Source organism: Mustela nigripes, chromosome X (genome assembly GCF_022355385.1).
Source record: "Mustela nigripes isolate SB6536 chromosome X, MUSNIG.SB6536, whole genome shotgun sequence".
NCBI classification, from domain to species: domain Eukaryota; kingdom Metazoa; phylum Chordata; class Mammalia; order Carnivora; family Mustelidae; genus Mustela; species Mustela nigripes.
Window position 1 is genome coordinate 67592763 of NC_081575.1, and position 21138 is coordinate 67613900.

Here is a 21138-nt window from a genome sequence, read left to right on the forward strand (position 1 = left end):
AAACCACGACAAGATATCACCACACACCTAACCAGAATGCCTAAAATTTAAAAAAAAAATAGTGACTACACCAAATTGTGGTGGAGGTGCCAAGAAACTGGATCTGTCATACATTGCTGGTAGGAATGTAAAATGATGTGGCCATTTTGTAAAACAGTTTGGCGAGTTACTTTTTTTTAAAAGATTTTATTTATTTGTCAGCGAGAGAGAGCACGATTACAAGCATGGGGAGCAGCGGGTTCCTCACTGAGCAGAGACCCCCTGATGCGGGACTAGATCCCAGGACACCAGAATCATGACCTGAGCCGAAGGCAGGCGCTTAACTGACTGAGCCACCCAGACATCCCCAGAGAGTTCCTTTAAAAGCTACGAGACGGCCCTTGCATTTGTGGACATGTCTCCCAGAGAAATGAAAACTCTCTACAGTTTTATGACTATTCGTAGCAAATTTATTTATAGTAGCCAAGAAACTAGGAACAATCCACGTGTCCTTCAACAGGTGAATGGCTAAACTATGTGTGATATATCCCAGCCATGGAAAACTACTCGCCTGTAGAAAGGAACAGAATATCCATACACGCAACTTGGATGACCCTCCAGAGAACTCAGCTGACTAAAGAAAACAATCCCCAAAAGGTCCGCTACTGTATGATTCTATTTACACAACATTATTGAAATGACCTTGTTTTAGAAATGGAGAACAGAGGAGTGGTTGCTAGAGCTTAAGCAGGAGGTAGGGCTGGGAGGAAAGTGAGTGTGACTCTGAAAGGGGACCTTGAAGGATCCTTGTGATGATGGAAATCTTCTGTATCTTGACTGCATGTGTGTCCCGCTTATGATACTGCACCCTAGTTTTGCAGGAGGTTGCCATTGAGGGAAACTGGTTGAAGGGTCTATGGATTTCTCTGTGTTGGGGTTTTCTTAAAGATTTTATTTATTTATTTGACAGAGAGAGAGAGAGATAGCAAGAGCAGGAACACAAGTAGGGGAAGTGGGAGAGAGAGAAATGGGAGTGGAAGAAGCAGGCTTCCCAGTGAGCAGGGAGCCCAATGCAGGGCTCTATCCCAGGACCCTGGGATCATGACCTGAGCGAAAGGCAGACGCTTAACTGACTGAGCCACCCAGGCGCCCCTCCAAGATACACTGTTAAGTGAAAAAAGTAAGTTATCAATTGGTGTCTATGGTTCCCTAGCATTTATCTTTAATACCCACACACAACCATACATACATATGTATATATACACAGAAGAAGATGCGGAAGAGGGCACTCTACGCTGATCACAGTGGTTTCCTCTGGGGAATGGAGCTGGGGAGGGAAGAGGGTTTTGAACTGTAGCTGGATTATTGGTTTCTTTTTTTCCACAATGATAACATATTCACATGCTACTTGTATAGTGAAAACATCCCGGCCATAGCTACAGTGTTCTAGGAATCTAAACCTGTTTGTTTTATCCTGAACCGACCAATCCCTGCTTCACCACCACCATGGCCAGAAGACCTGGCTCATGACTCCCCTGCCCTTGAGCCTCAAGGAAGTGGCTCCTTACCTAGCTTGGAGACGGGCCTGCCATAACGTACCACTAGTGCAGTATAGAAATACCACCCGGAAGGGCCAATGTGCCCATGACCATGAACCTACCCATGGCTGATGACAACTTAAAACCACACAAAGCTCTGCCCATGCTAATCAGTGCAACAGTAGTTTCTGTAAGATTCAAGCTGACACACCGTCACATAGGTTGTCAGTCATGGGAGTAGCAAAGACTTCCCCTACACTCTGACCCAAAAGCATGGCAGCCTTTGAGCCTCTTTGGAGGCAACTGAGAGCAGTGGGCATGACCAACAACTGGATACCTATGCTGTGCCTGGCTGAGAGCAGACTCACAGTAGGATGGTCCCTGAAATCATCCACTCATTTACCATATATTTGCTGAGCACCTACTATGAGCCAAGTAGTATTCTAGACACTGATCACCAGCACTGTCTACAAAAAAGTCCCTGCCCTCATGGGGTTCTCATTCTAGGCATGGAGCAGATGATAAGCAGGATAAATAAATTATACATTAGGTGATATTAAGTGCCATGAAAAAAAAAAAAAAACATAGCCTGGAAGGAGTATATGAGATGTTTGGTGCCAGGGGTGGAAATTTTAGAAATGGTGGCCAGAGAAGGCCTCCCCGAGAAGGTAACGTTTTGGTGGAGATCTGAAGGAAGTCAGAGAGCCAGGTGGTTCTGGATGTCTTCCATTTCCCCCACCAGATCTTCTCCACCCTTCTCCACCCAGCCATGTGCCTGTTTGTTTTATGCTGACCTGTGCAGACTGCATTAACGGCTTCCCTTGCCCTCTGGCTTCGGGTTAGGTTTGACCAATGGGAGGCACCTGCAAGGAGATAAGAAAGAAAAAGAAGATGAGAATTTTTTTTTCATCAGCTCTCTCTGTGCAGGTTCATCATGGGTTGGCCGCACCCCTCTACCAAAGCCCACAGCCCCCCCCACCAGGTGGCCCTCTCCATACAACAACCTTTCCCTGGTTCCCATGACCACTCGCTCCTGGGATCATGACTGCCACTGTGGTGGTGGGGGGGAGGGGCGTCAGGGAACATTCTCCGCAGAAGGAAGAACAAGTACAAAACACAAATATGCCCAGAAGGCTTAAAAAAGATCGCCTGAAACAGAGTAGGTGATGGAGGAATCTGTAGAAGAGAATGTCTAGGACATAAGGTGGGGGCAGACGATGAGGCCCTTGCAAGCCACCATCAAGACTTCAGCTTTTACTCTGACTGAGAAGGGGGGCAGTTGGGGGATGCTGAGCGAAATACTGACATACTCAGCCTAGGCTTCAATAGCATCACTTGGAGCGCCTGGGTGGCTCAGTAGGTTGGGCATCTGCCTTCGGCTCAGGACATGATCCAGGGTCCAGGGATCGAGCCCTGCGTGGGGCTCCTTGCTCAGCAGGGAGCCTGCTTCTCCCTCTGCCTGTTGTTCCTCCTACTTGTGCTCGCTCTCTCTCTCAAATAAATAAATGAAAACCCTAAAAAACCAAGTAGCACCACTTGAGGAGACTGGTGATAGGCAAGATGGGACGATGGCTTGTACTACAGTGGCTGGAGATGGCAGCATTGGAGGTGGTGGGAAGTGCTTGGATTCCAAATAGATTTTAAAGGTGGTGCAGAGGGATCCTTTTTCAGTAAAATGACCGGAGCAAAAGCCCAAACTCAAGACCAGAGACTTGTTACCCTGCTTATCATTGTGCATCCCTGAAAATCCTGTTATTTGACACAATTCCAGAAGGCCCTGCAGGCAGCATGATGATTCCCTGCCACTTCTAGGCCAAAGTTCAAGCCCCAAAGATCCCCAGATGGTGCCTGACTCCCGACTCCCAAGCAATTCCGGGGAACTATCGTCATGGGTTTTCTAAACAACCCCCCCACCCTAAAGCCACAACTCTTGAGGGGTCATACTGGGTGCCATTTTGCCCCCAAATGGGCTCCAGCCACTCTGCTTCCATCAGCCCCTTCGTGAGCTGGCTTAACCATGTCACATCAGAATTCTGGGCAACACTGTCCATACCTCCTCTCCTCTGCTCCCCATCACTCACAGCCTGGCAGCAGACAGATCACATGTGTCACGAATTGAGCAGACAGGGACAGTTTCCAGGGGTGCTCAGAACACGGTGTGGCCAACATCTCAGAGGTATCATGACTCTTGATAGGGAATTTTACATTTGCCTGGGAAGACAGTCAACCATCAACCACAGGCAGGTCATTGGGAGGGAAGAGAAGTTGGAAAACTTGGCCCCACAGTCCATGAGCCCCTGGGTCTGCAGCATCTCCTGGGAACAAAAGCACCCTGCTGATCCTCGGGATAAGGCCTGTTGCTTCATAACTGTGAACCCCCAGCAAAGGCACCCAGCTGGAAACTAGAGCACAGCACATGATTCTGAAAGCTCATTCCAGAGCCAGGAAAAACTGATGGTATTTTGTTTATGTTCAAAGAAATCAATCCAAAGAGATCAGCCCCACGGCCAAAGTCAGCAAGACCGCAGAGCACACAGTTGCCAACTGGAGAAGGGACAACCTGCCCTGGAATCCCAGATCCAAGACTTTCGAGTTGTGTTCCCTCGGGCCACATTTTTACCTCTCCCTGGACCTCAATTGTCTAATCCGTAAAATAGGGACAACACCACTCCCCGCCCCCCAGTTGCATCAAGGACAAAAATTAGCTCATGCGTGTAAAATGTATCTGGCATGGCCTATGGGATACTAGCTGCTTGCCACGTGTTGGTTTTCTTCTGGGGCCCGCTCTTCTTTGGCAAGTTCTAGGCCTACAGTGCGGGGGCAATGATGTGGTTCCGGTGGCCGCCCTGGTGCCCTTCAGAAGAGCTCTCGGAGGAATTCTCTAGCTCTTTCATGCTGATGCTGTTTTTGGCTCTTTACTAAATGAGCGTCCTGGGCAGCTGGCATCTGATCCCAGCAGGATATGGTTCCATGCACAGCGTGGCACCGAAGGGCACTAATGCCTCTTAATTAACTATACATTCAGCTGACCGGCCTAAGCAGCTCCTTGCATTTGCAGAATCCCAAATCTTTCTTATTCGGTTCCAAGTTATTGGACCCCCAAGGGAGGTAAGTTGATGATGCAGACCTTTGCTCTCCACACCCCGCCCAGCTCCTCCTTTACCCCCCACACCCCCACCCCAGTCTCTCCTGTCTTCTCCACACCTCTCCCTTTGCCTGGCTTTGGCCTTGGCTCTGCATCTTTTTCCTTCGCTGCCCTAGCTCTTTCATGAATCCTCATCCAAGGACCATGCTGATGCAGGGAGAGCAGTTAAAAGTGGCTTAAGTGGAGCCACGGTAAGGCCTGGGGGAACCCATCCCATGTCCTCTTTGCCCTGTCCTACCAGACTGTCCCCCAAGCCTACTTTCCCAGTCATTCACACCGAGCTGGGTAAGGGGGTTACAAAGCAAAACAAGACATGGCTGCTGGGACACTTGGGTGGCTCAGCTGGTTAAGTGTCTGCCTTCAGACTCAGGTCATGATCCCAGGGTCTTGGGATCGAGTCCCATGTGGGGCTCCCTGCTCAGAGGAGAATCTGCTTCTCTCTCCCTCTGCCTGCCACTCCCCCTGCTTGAGCTCTCTCCCTCTCTCTCTGTCAAATAAATAAATACAATCTTTGAAAAAACAAGACATGGCTGCTGCCCTCAGAGAACTCCTATTCTAGTGGGAAAGAGAGCCCGGTGGTGGAACTGAAGAGGTGGAGAGGGAGCACTGCGGTGGGAAAGCATTTGCTTGCCTCTGAGGCCTCGGGAGAGGAGACTGGCCTGGTCTTGAAGCCCGGGTGCATTTTTCCAAATGGAGAGAGATGTCAAAAGGCAGCCCAGGCTTGGGGGGGAGTTGGCATGTAGGTGAGAAGGGCAGTGTGTGTTTGGGGCTCCATGCAGCCAGATGGTAAGTTCTAGTGGATGAGCCACAATGAGTCTGGGCAGGAGCACCTGGAGCCTGCTTGCCAAGAGAGTGCCAGGTTGATGGGAAGCTGGACCACAGGGGGTTAAGATGCAGGGCTGGAGAAGCTGGCCCTGGTGAATGTTGGGAAGGCAAAAGACAAAGACTGTGTTTTAAGAAGAGAATTCTGGAAGGCAGAGACCAGAAGCATGGAGGCCAGGTAGGAGGCTGCTGCAATGGTCCTGGCACAGTTTGAGACCCTGAACTGGGGTGTTGACTGTGCTCATGGAAATGAGGGGGGCGGGGAAGAGATACCACTGGGGCCTGTTTCCCTAGCTCTGGCCTTTATCCTGGATTCGTTCCTTTGTCTTCCACCAGTATCTTCTCCTTCGACAATCTCAGTGGGTCCTGGGCCTCAACTCTAACTCCAGCCTCAATGTGGATTTATCCCAAATCCATTATCTTGGGATCTGACCTGTCATCTGGCCCTGGGACCAGTTTCTGGTGGCTTCCTGGACAGTCCCAAGTAGCCAACTCATCAGCATTTTGAAAGCTGCCAGCATGGTGCCTGCAACTGAGCCCTGACCCAGCTTGGGAGAACGACGTACCTCAGCTACAGTCTGGGCTTCAGGGCCCCAACTCACAGACTGAAGGAGCTTTTATAGCTCTGTAGAGCAAACGTGATTTCCTAGTTCTAAGCCACCTGATTTACATGCGGACTTAGAGGACTGCATGCATTCATACCCTGGGAATGGCCTTCCTTCCCTGGCTCACTGTCAAGTTCCCCTGCAGCTGGGAGAGGGAGGTGTCCTTCTGCCCCCTGGAAGTATTTGGGAATGCATAGGGACATTGAAGGTAGTCCCAGTGACTCCAGGAATGAGGATGTGAAATATCCTACAATGCACAGAGAGCACCCCCACACCTGCAGAGACTGGTCTTCCTCCGAGTGTGAAGGCTAATCTCGTTGAGAAGCACTGTGACTGTGAGCTCAATGAGAGCAGGGACTCTGGTTATTTTGCACTTTACCGTGTTCCCAGCATGCAGCAGAGTACACAGACCAGGAGGGTGTGCGCTTTTTGTTAAACTGATGAATCAACTCACCCCTTCATATAACCAACACCCACTGAGCGTTACGGTTGGCACTGGGGATAGAAAGACGAACAAGGTGGGGCGCCCGGGTGGCTCAACCGGTTGGGCATCTGCCTTCGGCTCGGGTCATGATCCCAGAGTCCTGGGATCCAGCCCTGTGTTGGGCTCCCAGCTCAATGGAGAGCCTGCTTCTCTCTCTTCCCTCTGCAGCTCCCTCTGCTTAAGCTCTCTCGTTCTGTCAAATAAATAAATAAATAATAATAAAAAGAAAGATGAACAAGACTCAGGCAGTGCCTTTGCACCTTGGCTGGCCTTTGCCGGAATCTCGAGATGGGAGGCCAAAAGTTAAGAACGCCTCATCTTCCATAACCACCATGGGGCCCCTTCCTACTAAGAGGAATGCATTACCCGTTAAATGCAGACTTGAAAATCCATTCATTCCTTCAAGCAACACTTGAGTAGACCATGAAATGTCCTGAAGCCCTTGCAAGACATCTTGCAGGAGCTGGGCTGGGAGGAGAGGAGGGTTGGGGTGGGGGCTGGAAGCAGGGCGGGGGCCTGAGGGGTTCCTGCCGAGCTCAGGGCCGGAGCAGACAGGCCCAATCAGATGGTCTCTTGGGACTGGGGTGTGGGGGTGGGTTTGGTGTGAATGGAAATATGTGCCACATGGCCTGAATTGCAGGGGCCGGCCTCAGGTTCCGTCAGCCCCAAACACTTCCAGATGGATTTATTTATAAATCCCAAACCAGAGCGGCTCTCAGCTTCTTTTCCTCACTTTCCTCCCCACTCCTGGAGCAAGCCTGGGCAGCCCCTTTCCACTCCGGAAACCAGCAGGAGATGGGGAATGTGCAATACTGCTCAGCCACAGCCCTGGCATGGGCTCCTGGCCACTGCCTGTCCCCTAGGTGGCAACAGCGGCTCACCGTGTGGGTGAGCCAACAGAGTGGCCCATCCGTACTCCCGCCCACCCGGTCATCTGGACTCTCAGGCCAGCCGCTAAATGGGCTGTACAAGCTAGGCGCATTTACTCCGGCAAGTCTGCATCCCAGACCGGCCTCCGCTTTGTGTCACACCCGTCTTCTCATCCTTTGTCTCCAGGAGATTCTGAGCTCCCTCCCCTCCACCTTCTCCCAGGGGATACTGCTTCTCACCATATAGGCTGCCAGAGGCTTTGGACTCGGACATTTTTTTAGATTTGGAAACAGAAGCTCAGAGGAGTTGAGTCACTAGCCCAAGTTCGCACAGCATGTTTCAAAGAAGAGCCTGGAGTCTAAAGCCCCAGGGAGCTCTGTCCCTGACACTAGGGCTTTCTAAACCTATGTTTCCCCGTGTATGAAGTGGGGTTAATGTCTGGCAGGTGGTCCAGTTCTAAGTGTCAGTTCTGGAGCCGCTCTGCCTGGAGCTCATGCTGCTGCTGTCATTTGCCAGCTGGATGACCTTTGATGAGTCACTCTTCTGTTCCGTAATTCAATTTCTTTATCTTCCCTTTAAAGATCAAAAAGATAATGGAGGTAAATGGTTTAGCATAGCGTCTGACCCACAAACCCACAACAAATAATAACCGATCTAATAGTTTATTGCTCATTTGCAACATTATAGAGCTCAACAGCTCCCATCTCTTGAAATATGGGCCAGGCGCTATACAAACACTGCCTCCTGACTCATCACCACTTCACATCAGGAGCAGTAAAATTGGGTTTGGCAAGATTAAGTGACGTAAACTCAGCTCTAGGTGATTCCAAGGTGATAGATTCCAGACTTCCTACAGAGTCTGCAGGATAAAAGCCACCCGTGTGTGTCCTTAGCTGATTCTCTGCCCAGCCTTCCCCACCCTCCCCTGCCCTATATTGCCTCCTCTAGGACGGGTCTGAGAGCTTCCTGGACACCCAGCCGAGCCAGAGCATTTCGGGGGACCCAAGCAAGGCCTGTGAGCTCTTTGGGCCTGCAGGAAGCTGGTGGCCCTGGGGCTGTGGCTCCCCACTTCCCTCCTCTCCTAGCCATGGTTGGAACTGGTGGTGGCTGGAGGGGACAGGGTGGCAGAGAAGGCAGACAAGGGCTCCAGAGTCAAGCTTCTGGATGCACTGTATCTGTTTTCTGTGCAACCTCTCTGTTCTCAAAGTTACTCAGAACCAAGGTCTGACTTGGGGAGCCTGGTGGCGGGGGATGGGGCTCAGTCAGTTAAGTGTTTGCCTTCAGCTCAGATCATGGGATCGGGCTCTCTGCTGAGTGTGGAGCCTGCTTCTCCCCCCTTACTTGTGCTCTTTCTCTGTGTCAAATAAATAAATAAATCTTAAAAAAAGAAAAAAGAACCAAATTTTGACAAACCCACTTCTGCATCCAAAGGTCCAGACAAATTTGCCTGCCGCTGTTTAGCAATACCTGACATCAGATTTCTGCCCCAGTGGGAGTTTTCGGGGCTCTCACGTTCCTTTTTGTTTGTTGCAGTGCAGGTAAACACGCGTACCTTCTCTGTTTTCCCATCCTGCCCCACACATCAGTATCACCAGCGATGGCATGAGGGGATAGCACAACCTCTGAGCGCATCTGGGCCAGTGAATCAGCGGACACTTCTCTCGATTGAACATGACTCACCAAACAGGCTCTAAATCCCATCAAGGATTAGGCTCAATCTCTCTGTATTTCCCTCACCTTTTCAGTAGGTTTTCCAAGGTGCTCCAAATTCCTGATAGTCCAAGAATAAGTGCAGAGTTATTTAATAAATGCCCAGAACGGAAAGGGCATTTTACAAATGTTTGATCTCTATCCAGACAAAGTAACTCACAGAGTTTGTGTACAAACATTCCCAGAGAGCAGCGGGGCAGCTCCTCTCTGCTCTTCCAACATGGACACCTAGGAAAGCTTCCTCATCGGAGAAGGGTATTGGCCCTTACCCCTGAAATTACGATATCTACAGCCCCAGCCCCACTGTATAGGCTCTCTGAAACTTGATTTTCCTCTCTGTTGTTCGGATGCAACTAACAGTCAGCAGATGTTGCATTTATAAAGTTTTACCTTAGAGTGAAAGCAAATTTTCACTGATTCTAGAACATTTAGAGGGTGACCCCTCTTTCAGGAAATTCTTCGTTCTCTCAATATTTAGCAAGCATCTATTATGTACAGAGCAGCATGAGAGAAACAAAAGAAATTCAAAATTCATAATAAAGATTAGAGCAGAAATAAATTATAGAGAAGCTAACAAAACAAGAAAATAGATGAATAGATCAATGAAACCAGCAGCTGGTTCTCCGAAAAGATCAACAAAATTGGTAAGTATTTAGCAAGACTCATTAGAGAGAGAGAGAGAGAGAAGATCCAAATAAACAAAATCACTAATGAAGGAAGAGAAATGACCATGAACACCATGAAATACAAGCAATTGTAAAAGACTATAATGAAAAACTGTATGCCAACAAAGTGGACAATTTAGAAGAAACGGATCAATTCCTAGAAACATATAACCTACCAAAACGAAAGCAGAAAGAAATAGAAAATTTGAACAGACCAATTTCTGGTAATGAAATAGAATCAATAGCCCCAAAACTCCCAAAACACCAAAGTCCAGGACCAGATGGCTTCACAGGTGAATTTTACCAAGCATTTAAAGAAGAGTTAATATCTATTCCTCTCAAACTATTAAAAAAAAAACACACAAGAGGAAGAACAATTTTCAAAATCATTCTATGAGGCCTATCATCCTCATACCAAAGCCAGACAAAGACACTGCAAAAAAAGACAACCACAGGCCGATATCTCTCATGAAGATGGATGCAAAAATCCTCAACAAAATACCAGCAAACTGAATTGAACAATACATTTTTAAAAAAATCATTCACCATGATCAAGTGGGGTTTATTCCTGGGTTGCAAGGGTTGTTCAATATTCACAAATCAATCAACACGATCCACCACATTAATAAGAGAAAGGATAGGAACCATACGCTCCTTCAATAGATGCAGAAAAAGCATCTGACAAAGTACAACATCCATTTGTGATAAAAACCCTCAACAAAGTAGGTTTAGAGGGAACATACCTCAACATGATGAAGGATTTATATGAAAAGCCCACAGCCAACATCATACTCAACGGGGAAAAACTGAGAGTTTTCCCAAGGTCAGGAACAGGACAGGAATTCCTACTCTCACCACTTTTATTCAACATAGCACTGGAAGTCCCAGCCACAGCAATCAGACAGCATAAAGAAATGAAAGGCATCTGAATTGGTAAGGAAGAAATAAAATTCTGATATTTACAGAAGACATGAAACTCTATATAAAAAAACTATATAGGGGCACCTGAGTGGCTCAGGTGGTTAAGCCTTCGGCTCAGGTCATGATCTCAGGGTCCTGGGATCAAGCCCCATGTCAGGCTTTCTGTTCAGCAGGGAGCCTGCTTCCCCTGTTCTCTCTATTTGCCTGCCTCTCTGCCTACTTGTGCTCTCTCTCCCTCTGTCAAATAAATAAAATCTAAAAAAAAAAAAAAACAAACACATATATAAAACTCTATATAAAAAACCTTAAAGATTCCACCAAAAAACTTCTAGAACTGATACACAAATTCAGTAAAGTCTCAGGATATATGCAAAACAGTGAAACTGGACCACTTTCTTTCATCATACACAAAAATAAACTCAAAATGGATTAAAGACCTAAATGTGAGAACTGAATCCATAAAAATTCTTGAAGAGAGCACAGACGGTAATCTCTCTGACACTGGCCATAGTAACATTTTTCTAGATATCTCTCCTGAGGCAAGGAAGAGAAGAAATAAACTACTGGGACTACATTAAAATAAAAAGCTTCTGCGCAGTGAGGGAAACAATCAACAAAACTAAAAGGCAAACTACTGAATGGGAGAAGATATTTGCAAGTGACATATCCGATAAAGGGTTAGCATCCAAAATATATAAAGAACTGATACAACTCAATACCCCTAAAAGACAAATAATTCCACTAGAAATGGGCAGAAGACATGAAAGGAAGACATACTGATGGCTAACAGACACATGAAAAGATGCTGAACATCACTCATCATCAGGAAATAGAAATCGAAACTACAATGAGCTGTCACCTCACACCTGTCAGAACAGCTAAAATCAACAACACGAGAAACAACGAATGCTGGTGAGGATGTGGAGAAAGAGGAACCCTTGTGCATGGCTGGTGGGTATTTGAACTGGAGCAGGCACTGTGAAAAACAGTAAGAAGGTTCCTCAAAATATTAAAAGTGGAACGACCCTATATTCTAGTAATGGCACTACTGGGTATTTACCCCCAAAATACAAAAACACAGATCCAAAGAGATAAATGAACCCTGATGTTGATTCAGCATTATTTACACTAGCCAAACCATGGAAACAGCCCAATTGTCCACTGATAGCAGAATGCATAAAGAAGATGTGGTGTGTATATATGCAATGGAATATTACTCAGCCATAAAAGGAATGAGACCTTGCCATTGCAACGACATGGGCAGAGCTAGAGAGTGTTATGCGGAGTGAAATAAGTCAGCTGGAGAGAGACAAATACCATACGATCTTACTCATATGTGGAGAGAGACAAACCAAGAAACAGATCCAACTCTAGAGAATAAACTGATGGTTACTGGAAGGGACGTGGATGGGGGAAATGTGGGAAACAGATGATGGGGATTAAAGAATACATTTATCATGATGAAAAATAAGATAATAGGGACCCCTGGGTAGCTCAGTTGGTTGAGTGGCTGCCTTTGGCTCAGGTCATGATCCCACAGTCCTGGGATCGAGTTCCGCATCAGGCTCCTTGCTCAGCAGGGAACCTGCTTCTCCCTCTGTCTGCTGCTCGCCCTGCTTGTGCTCTCTCTCTCTCTCTGGCAAATAAATAAGGCTTTTCAAAAAAAAAAAAAAAAGAAATGCAAAATGAGGAAATAAAGTTTCATTCCTCCAAGAGACTGTGACACAGCTGGACATTTGCGCTGGCATGGAATATTTCAGAATGCCTCAGGAGCCGGTCAAATAACTGTAACTGAGTGAAGGAGACTGGAGTAATGCGTTAATAAGGCAGGGGGAGTGGGGAGCTATGGTGAGCTGGAGAGCACATGCTCCATCTAAAGGGGGAGCCCCCACTCCAGTCCAGCTAATTACCACCCAGTGGGAATGCACAAGCAGTATTACCAGACTTTTTTTGTTTTTCAAAGAAGCCACAAATCCTGACTGGATGGGAGTATTACTGATTGCCACATGGTTAGCAAATAATTTTTTGAAACTACCAAACCACCTGGGTCGCCTGGATGGCTCAGTCGGTTAAGCATCCAACCCTGGATCTCAGCTCCGGTCTTGATCTCAGGGTCATGAGTTCAGCCCCACATTAGGCTCCACGGCCTGTAACAAAGCAGGTGCAGATCAAATAAAACACACCTGTGGATATTATTTGCCATCTCTCCCACCACCAGTCACCAGTTTGAGACCTGTCCATAATGGCAGATGATAAAGCGTCAAACCAAGTGTTACTGACGGTAAGTCCCATAGGTGCTCAGAGGAGGACAAGAGTCCCTTGGGACGGTAAAATCTGGAAAGTTTCCCTCAAGGTGGCTGGATTCAGACAGGGCCCACGTGTGGGTGTGAATCTGAGAGGCAGAAGGGAGGGCATAATGCTGTCGTCAAGGATGGAGAAGGGGGAGATAAGAAGGCTGTGGTCAGAACTCAGAAGCAGCAAAGAGGGGCTTCTGGCTGCTATAAAGGCTTTGTGGGGGGCAGCTCCTGGCCATTGGCTGATGTCAGTGGAGGAGGTTTCAGGTCTGGGATCTCAGGGTGGCAAAAACTAGAGAAGGTGGAGGACTACACTTAAAAAGAGTCTGATTCTGGAAAGCCAGTCAGAGAGGAATATTAAACACAGACAGATAGATGCTTCATCCACGGGCAAGGAATTGTGGGCAAGGAACATTTTAGTCAAGTCCCAGGGCTTTTCTAGAATACAGCCAATGTAAATGCCTGGGAGAAGAGCAAATAAATAGGGTGTGAGCCTGGGTGGTGGCCAGAAAGTGAGGCGTCAGTAAGAGCACAGGTAAAATATATGCCCAGGGGTAAAAGCCCCAGGGATTCTAAACCATTCTCCCCAGGGCTCTCTGGCAGGCTGGGAGGCTAACAGAAGGAGAGAAGGTATCTTAGCCCCAAAGTGGAAAGCACAGGACGTGTGGCCTGTAGGTGCCAGGGAGAATGGTATCAGTCTTGCATTGGATTAGGCAACCGCTAAAACAAGAGGCAAGGTAGTAGGTAAGGGTCATGGAAAAAGCACCACTTGTGTGGTGGATAGAATCATGGCCCCCCAAAGTCGTCCATGTCCCAAGTTGCCAGAACCTATGAAAATGTTAGAATAAATGGCAAAGTTTAGAAACAAAGGGTTTGCAGATGGAATTCAAGTGGCTAATCAGCTGACCTTGAGATGGGGGAGAGGAGCCTGCCCCTTCCAGGTGGGCTCAAGGTCACAATCAACAGATAAGGATCCCTATAAAAGGGGGGTAAGCCAGGCAGAGTCAAGATGCCAGATGGAGGGTCAGATGACTGAGATGTGAGAAGGACTCAACCAGCCATCACTGGTTTGGAAGATGGAAGAAGGGGAGAAAAGCCAAGCAATGCAGGCAGCGTCTAGAAGTGTCTAGAAGCAGGCAAGGAAGCAGATGTTCCCCCCTCGAACCTCCAGAAGGAATGTAGCCCTGCCCACACCTTGATTTCGGTCCAGTGATCCCCGTGTCAGACTTCTGACCTCCAGAACTGTAAGATCATAAATCTGTGTTGCTTTCAGCCACTACAGCAGCAGTAGGAAACCAATACAACGAGCTTTGGCTTCAGATGAAAGTAGGGTTTGATCCTGGCTCTATGCTGTACCAAGGACTTGCCCTTAGTCTGGTCACTTCACCTCTTGGAGCCTCAATATCCTCATAAACGGTGTCCATAGTACTTACACTTCACAGAGTTGAGATGAAAAGCAATTGAGATGATGAGCGGAAAAGACACAGCCCAGCAGCTGGGCACAGAGAAGGTGCCAGCAAAGTTCTTTTCTTTCCATCAGTGTATTTGAGGAAACAACGGGTTAATATTTGGGACCAGTGGTGTTTTGGTAAATGGTTAGCAACCGGCTCTCAAAAAAGAATGCCTGTTTATTTATGTGCTATGTAAGAATGTGAAGCATAGAGTTTATGAATAATAATGAAATATACAATACTCTTTATTGCAAAATCCATATAGCGGATTGATTTTCATATAATGTTTTCATTGATTTTGCTGAATTCTTTTCTTTAAGATTTTATTTATTCACTTGACAGAGAGAGAAGGAGAGAGAGAGAGCACAAGCAGGGGGAGCAGCAGCAGAGGGAGAAGCAGACTCCTCCATGAGGAGGGAGCCTGATGCAGTGCTGGATCCCATGACCCCCGGGACCATGACCCAAGTTGAACACAGACACTTAACTGACTGAGCCACCCAGGTGCCCCGATTTTGCTGAATTCTAATATCCATTGCCAATCTACAATTGCAAGAGAAGAACAAGTGTAGTTCCTACATGAATGGTGGTTGGTATTTTCATTTATGTTAACAAGCAATAAGGGAAACAATGAAGCAGTGTTGGAACTTGACAAATTTATCAGTGATTTGAACAACTTCTTTGCTGAATCAGAGAATAGTTTCCAAGTATCAGAAGCATGCTTCCTCATTTTTTTGGTGTGTGCTATTCACAAAGCAACACACACTTACTCTTACACACAAATTAGTTTAACATACATTATTAACATTTTTCTCAGTCGCTTTCTTGAAGTCTAGACTGCAATGAACAAAACAAGAATCCAACCTCTCATTTGTAGCCTTCTCAGATTTCTGCAACACAAACACTTTCACTTTGGCCTATTTCAAGCTACCTATGCGACATCACCAAACACGGAATGGGCAAAGATGTACATCATTCAGACGTAATCGATGTGAAGCAGCCTAAGGTCATAGATCATGGTAAACTCATTAGGAAGTAAACTAACAGGGAAGAACTAAACTAAACTAATTATCTGAGTCCCAATAATAAATACTTATTATTCTTTTTAAGTAGAATTTATTTAATTGGAGGTTTATATCATTTAATATTTTTGTTTAATAGTTAATTTTTCATTTTGAGATAATTCCAGACTTACAAAAGAGTTGCAGAAGCAGTACAGAGAAGTCCTCATACTGATATCCTACATGATTATAAAACATTGATCAGGGGCGCCTGGGTGACTCAGTTGGTTAAGCATCTGCCTTCGGCTCAGGTCATGATTCTGTCGTCCTGGGATCGAGTCCTGTGTTGGGCTCCTTGCTCAGCAGGGAGCCAGCTTTTCCTTCTGCCTGCTGCTCCCCCTGGTTGTGCTCTCTCTCTGACAAATAAATAAAGTCTTAAAAAACAACTTTGATTGAAACAGAGAAGTAAGCCTCAGTACATTAATTATTTAAAGTACAAAATTTATTTGGACTTCAGTTTTCCCACTGAAGTCTTTTTTCTGTTCTAGGATCCAATCTAGGGTCCTATGTTGCATTGAGTTGGTCATCTATTTGATAAAAAAGAAAATGTCCCTCATTGTTGGTTTGTCTTCTGTTGTCTCAAATAACTCAATTTTTAATGGTGGCTGTGTTTCACAATCAGTTCACGAGTTTCCTAAATATGTAACGATTGGTTCTCAAGAGCTACAACAAGCCGGCTCCATCCAGCTTCACACCACTACCTAGCGCACTCGAAGCAAAACTGATAATTCATTCGCTGTTTGATTGGGGTTTTGTTTTTTTGTTTTTGTTTTCATTAATTCCACCAATATTTATTGAGCCCCCTCTAGGAGATAGGCTGGGGATGCGAAGATGACCAAAAAACAGTCCCTGCCACTGAGAAAATGACAGGCTAGGGATTTGACCTAACAGTAGCAGACAATAACCCTGGCGAGATCAAGGCTCTGATGGGGAAACAGAAAGTGCTGGAGCCCTCAGGTGGGAGGGACTGACCATGCGCCTTGGGAGGCTTCGAAGAGGAAGAAAAGGATGAGCAAGAGCCTTTATACGGTTTAACATTTTTTGTTTCGCAGCTAACTGAAGCAAGGGAAGCAAGGAGCTAAGATGACCTGCACACTGCCTTTTGATGTTTGAGGAGGAATGAGCCAGTCAGCTGAGGAGTGGAAGGAAAAACAGCCACCCAAGTATCCTTTCATTCGCTAAGGTGTCAATTCTGTCCTGGGCTCTGGGGATGCCCAAACCTGTAATGGACGAGGACACCCAAGTGTGACTAGGATCAGGATGGCACAAGACAGTGCCTGGACGGTGTTCGAGCAGGGGGCATGAGGACACTAGCCAGCCGCCTCCTCCCTGGGAGCGCAGAAGGACATCAGGAAGCTTTTGGCTGATGCCATCATTTCACCCAGCGTAACTAACAGCTTCGGCCAGAGGACAGAGGATTCCAGAAGCTTCCTACGCAAGCAGTACATGTGCACGGCCCCCTTCTCTCCAGCCCCTCACATCCACACCCCCATGTACAGACCCCTTAGGAGCTCCATTTGGCAATGATCCCCTGCCTTGGGCAGACAGCATATACATGCTCGCAAGATGAAGTATTACTGATACGGTATTGAAGACCAACTGAAGGCAAGGGCCCTGATCTGAGACCCAAACCCCCAGAAGAGGTCCTGCGTCACTTCCTCACCCCCACAACATACACACTGCAGCCATCCTCTATCCCACTGCACTGCTTTATTTTTTCCAGAGGATTTATTACTATTTGAAAGTATTGAAGCGTCTACTGGCTTCTGCCTGTCTCTTTCCACTAGACTCTCAGTTCCTCAAATGCTGAATCCTTGTCTATCTTGTCATCTGTACCTCCCCAGCATGCTGCTCAGGGCTGGGCCCACAGGGGCAACAGGGCACTATTTGTGGAAGGGACAAGGGAATGGACAAATGGGAGGGGGGGATGCTATTGGCTCAGATCTGAGGGCTGCCTTCATGACCGTCTGTGGCCCAAACTGTCTCCCTCGATTTTAAGTCTTTAGTACCACGACTCCAAACTTGAACCTTACACGGAGGAAGAAAACTGCCCTGTGGGAAATGCAGAGCGCTCCTCTTGGAACTGTTGTGAGAGCATGAGAGACAACAACTACCAGTGTCGCACTCCCTAAGTATCAGTTCCCATTCGAAGCCCTTTATATATATTTCATAAAGAGTTGCCAAGTCTTTGCTAGGGGCCAGGCACTGTTTAGGCCTGAGGGATATGGCAGTAAGGTAAGACCAAAGTCTCTGCTTTGGAGGAATTTAAATATTAGCTCATTTAATTTAAAAACAACCTGAAGGGATGCCTGGTTGACTCTGTCGGTTAAGCATCTGCCTGGGGCTCAGGTCATGATCCCAGGGTCTTAGGATCGAGTCCTGAGTCCAGCTCCTTGCTCAGTGGGGAGTCTGCTTCTCCTTCTGCCTGCCGCTCCCCCTGCTTTTGCTCTCTTTAAAGGGTTAAAAAACTTTAAAGAAAACCCTGAAGATGTAGATCTTGTGACTATTCCCATTTTAAAAACGAGAAAACTGAGGCACAGAGGCTAAGTAGCTTGTTCAAGATCCTACAGCTGTAGGATAGCAGAGCCAGGTAGTCTGGGCCCCAAGCCGGCATTCTTAACCACTAAGCTACCCAGGGTACAGTGAAGTGCTTGACAAACTGAATGACATCGACAAATTCGAGTTCCCATTATTCTGGGTGGGAGCACGGCACACTGTAGGGGCAGAAAAGAGATGGGGCCAGGGGCTCAGAGCGTGAATGGAATACAGTGGTCCTGGAGGTGCCTTTAGCCCTTCTTGGGCCAGGAGAGTGCTGACAGAGCCGTGTCTCTGGGGGTCCTGCAGCCCCTTGCTGGAGACTACCAGACTTGGCTAACCCCTGGGAGGTACGGCTGCATAAAGGGGACCATAAAGCCTTCCTGCCAGCTAGTGCGGACTTTGCTCTTCGTTGTTTTGTTTTGTTTTGCTAGAATCCATCCTGGTCTCCCCCTTCTACTGATTTATTGCCCTCATGGGGGCAGGAATCCTGCCCCACCACCCCCCTTCACATAGTCCTCCCATTTAGCCTTCTAGCCTGAGAGGACAAAGGAAAGTTTGGCCAACCCCCACTGGCCTTTTCTAGTTTTGTTTCCATTGGAACAAAGCACAGCTCATCCAGTGCTTTCTGATCTTTGGAATGAGAAAGGAAAATAGTTCATCATACGGAGTACCCCCCCACACACACACACACCACCCCCATTGCTCACTGGACACCCAGATTCCTGGCAGGGCTGGGTGGGGAAGGCGCCTCCCTTCTGCTCAGCCCTCAGGGAGCTTGGGGGAGAGTGATGACTTCCATCTGGGCTGGCTCATTTTCTCCCCCTTTGGGCTCCACCTGCGGCCTGGATGGAACAGAGGGAAGAACTGAGTTCTTCCCTGCTGATTCTCTCCTGGCTCAAACTGCACCGATGAGCCTCCCAGACCATGGTCAGCAGATTTCCGAGGGGTTCCTGCAGAAAGAGGTGATGTGGGACCTTGGGCCAATTCCTTAACCCCTGCAAGACCCAGTGTTCTCCTCTGAAAAAAAAAATGTGTATAAGAATGCCTGCTTTGTACTGTTATTGTAAGAACTAAAACTTGAAGTGAAAAATGCTTGAAGAACGCGAGGCCCCAACTAGACTGGGTAGCAGAGTTTGGTCTGGGATAGAAGACAAGAATCATTCCAGAGATGGACCCACCTGCATAGTAGGTGTGGTAGAAGGAGCTGCTCTGGAAACTGGGGTGGGACATTATCCCACTGTGGGTCTCTAATAGGCCTCTGCCCTGCACCAGGCCTTTGAACCAGAGCCAGGCACATGCCAGAGAACACAACAGGCTCAGTTGAAGGTACATGATGGGCAGCCTTCTCCCTCCCCACCTCCCACCGGGTTGAAAATAAGATGGCATGTTGGAGGAGGTCAGGGAAGAAAATGAGAATGACAGGGTTGAGGACCTCTGCCCTCATGCCCACAAGGCCTGAGTGGCAACCCCAGTTGGCCAAGCCCTCACCTTGCCCCATACAGATCATCACATCTTATCTCTCACCTGATAAATGAGCAAACGGAGGATCCGTGAGCGGAAGGAACTGGCTCAAGGTCACCCTGGCGAGACCCACTAACTCCTACAATCCAGTGGGCTCTTTGCTTCCAATTGACAGCCTGCTGCTGAGAATCCCAGGTCATACGGCCCAGAAATGAACCAGGACAACCTCACGGGTCCCCACAGTCGACCTATTTCTTTAGTTAGTCCATAGTGAGTGCCTACTATGCGCCAGGACCTCTTCTATGCGCTAGGAATATAGCATGGGCAAAAACAGACCAAAATTCCCGTTCTCATGAAGTTTTACATTCTGGTGGAGGGAGACAGACAACAAATAAAATAACTGAGTACAACTATAGTAAGTTAGAAGGCGATGTCTGGTTTAGAGAAAAATGAAACAATAGAGGGGCTCAGGAGACCAGCAGAACTGGGGTGCTGTTTTAGAATTGGACGGTCAAAGGAGGCTTCATTAAGAAGGTGATACTTGAGCCGAGATCTGACTGAAGTGAGGGAGTGAACCACAAAGACATGCGGAGGAAATTATTTCTAGGCAGAGAGAACTGCAGATGCAAAGCCTCTGAGGTTGTTTGGGGAACAGCAAGGAGGCCAGTGTGGCTGGAGTAGAGTGAGCGAGAGGGACAGTAATCAGATATAAGGTTGGACAGGTCATGCGTAGGGTGCAGATCATGTAGGGCTCTGTGGGCCACTGTAAGGACTTTGGCTTTGGGTCTGAAATAGAGAACCATGAAAAGGCATCGGCAGGGGCAGGACATGACCTGACTCGTGTTTCATCAGGATTACTCAGGCTGCTGTGTCGAGAGCAGACTGTAGAGGATCCAAGATGTACTAATTTGATAGCACAGGGAGACCTCGTTGGAGACTTGCAAATATCCAGGGGAGAGAAGATGGTGGCATGGACCATGGACTTGGTAACAAATGGCTTGCTTCTGGATATTATGAAGGGGAAAACAATGTGATATGCTAATGGAGTAGACACAGAATATGAGAAAAAAAGAGGAGTCAAGAATGACTTTGAGGTTTAAGTCCTGAGCAATTAGAAAGCTGGGGATGCTGGGGCACCTGAGTGGCTCAGTCAGTTAAGCGTCTGCCTTTGGCTCAGGTCATGATCCCAGGATCCTGGGATGGAGTGCAGCATCAGGCTCCCTGCTCAGGGGGAGCCTGCTTCTCCCTCTCATTCTGCTGCTGCTGCTCTCTCTTAAATAAATAAAGAAAATCTTAAAAAAAAAAAAAAGTTGGGGATGCCATTAGCTGGGCTGGGGGAAACTGCAGGAGTGGCAGGTTTCTCTGGGGGGACAGTCAGAAATGTGCCTTTCAACATGGCAAGTCGGAGATGCCTATGAGACACCCAAGTGGGTGCCTGTGAAAGCCAACCCCCACTCACCCCATGATAGAGCAAGTGGAATTCCCTAGGAACACCAGAAGCAGCAGCCCTACACATCCCAGCCCACCCTGATCACTCAGTGGTTCAGCAGGTGCCAAGTTAGCAAGCCCTGGCGCTGGGGATACGGCCTCCTTCTAG

General features: G+C 47.6%; 1 protein-coding gene across 7 annotated transcripts in view; it reads right to left on the reverse strand.

Annotated features, from left to right (window-relative positions):
- Positions 1-21138, reverse strand: part of NHSL2 (NHS like 2) — a 263397-nt gene that overhangs the window by 145471 nt on the left and 96788 nt on the right. For all 7 annotated transcript variants that reach the window (XR_009401368.1, XM_059385650.1, XM_059385651.1 and 4 more), the window contains exon 2: positions 2312-2380. Coding sequence is in view for 6 of the 7 variants with exons in the window: in XM_059385650.1 (XP_059241633.1) it covers positions 2312-2380 (69 nt within the window). In the remaining variant the exon portion in view is untranslated. The remainder of the gene's footprint in view (positions 1-2311; positions 2381-21138) is intronic.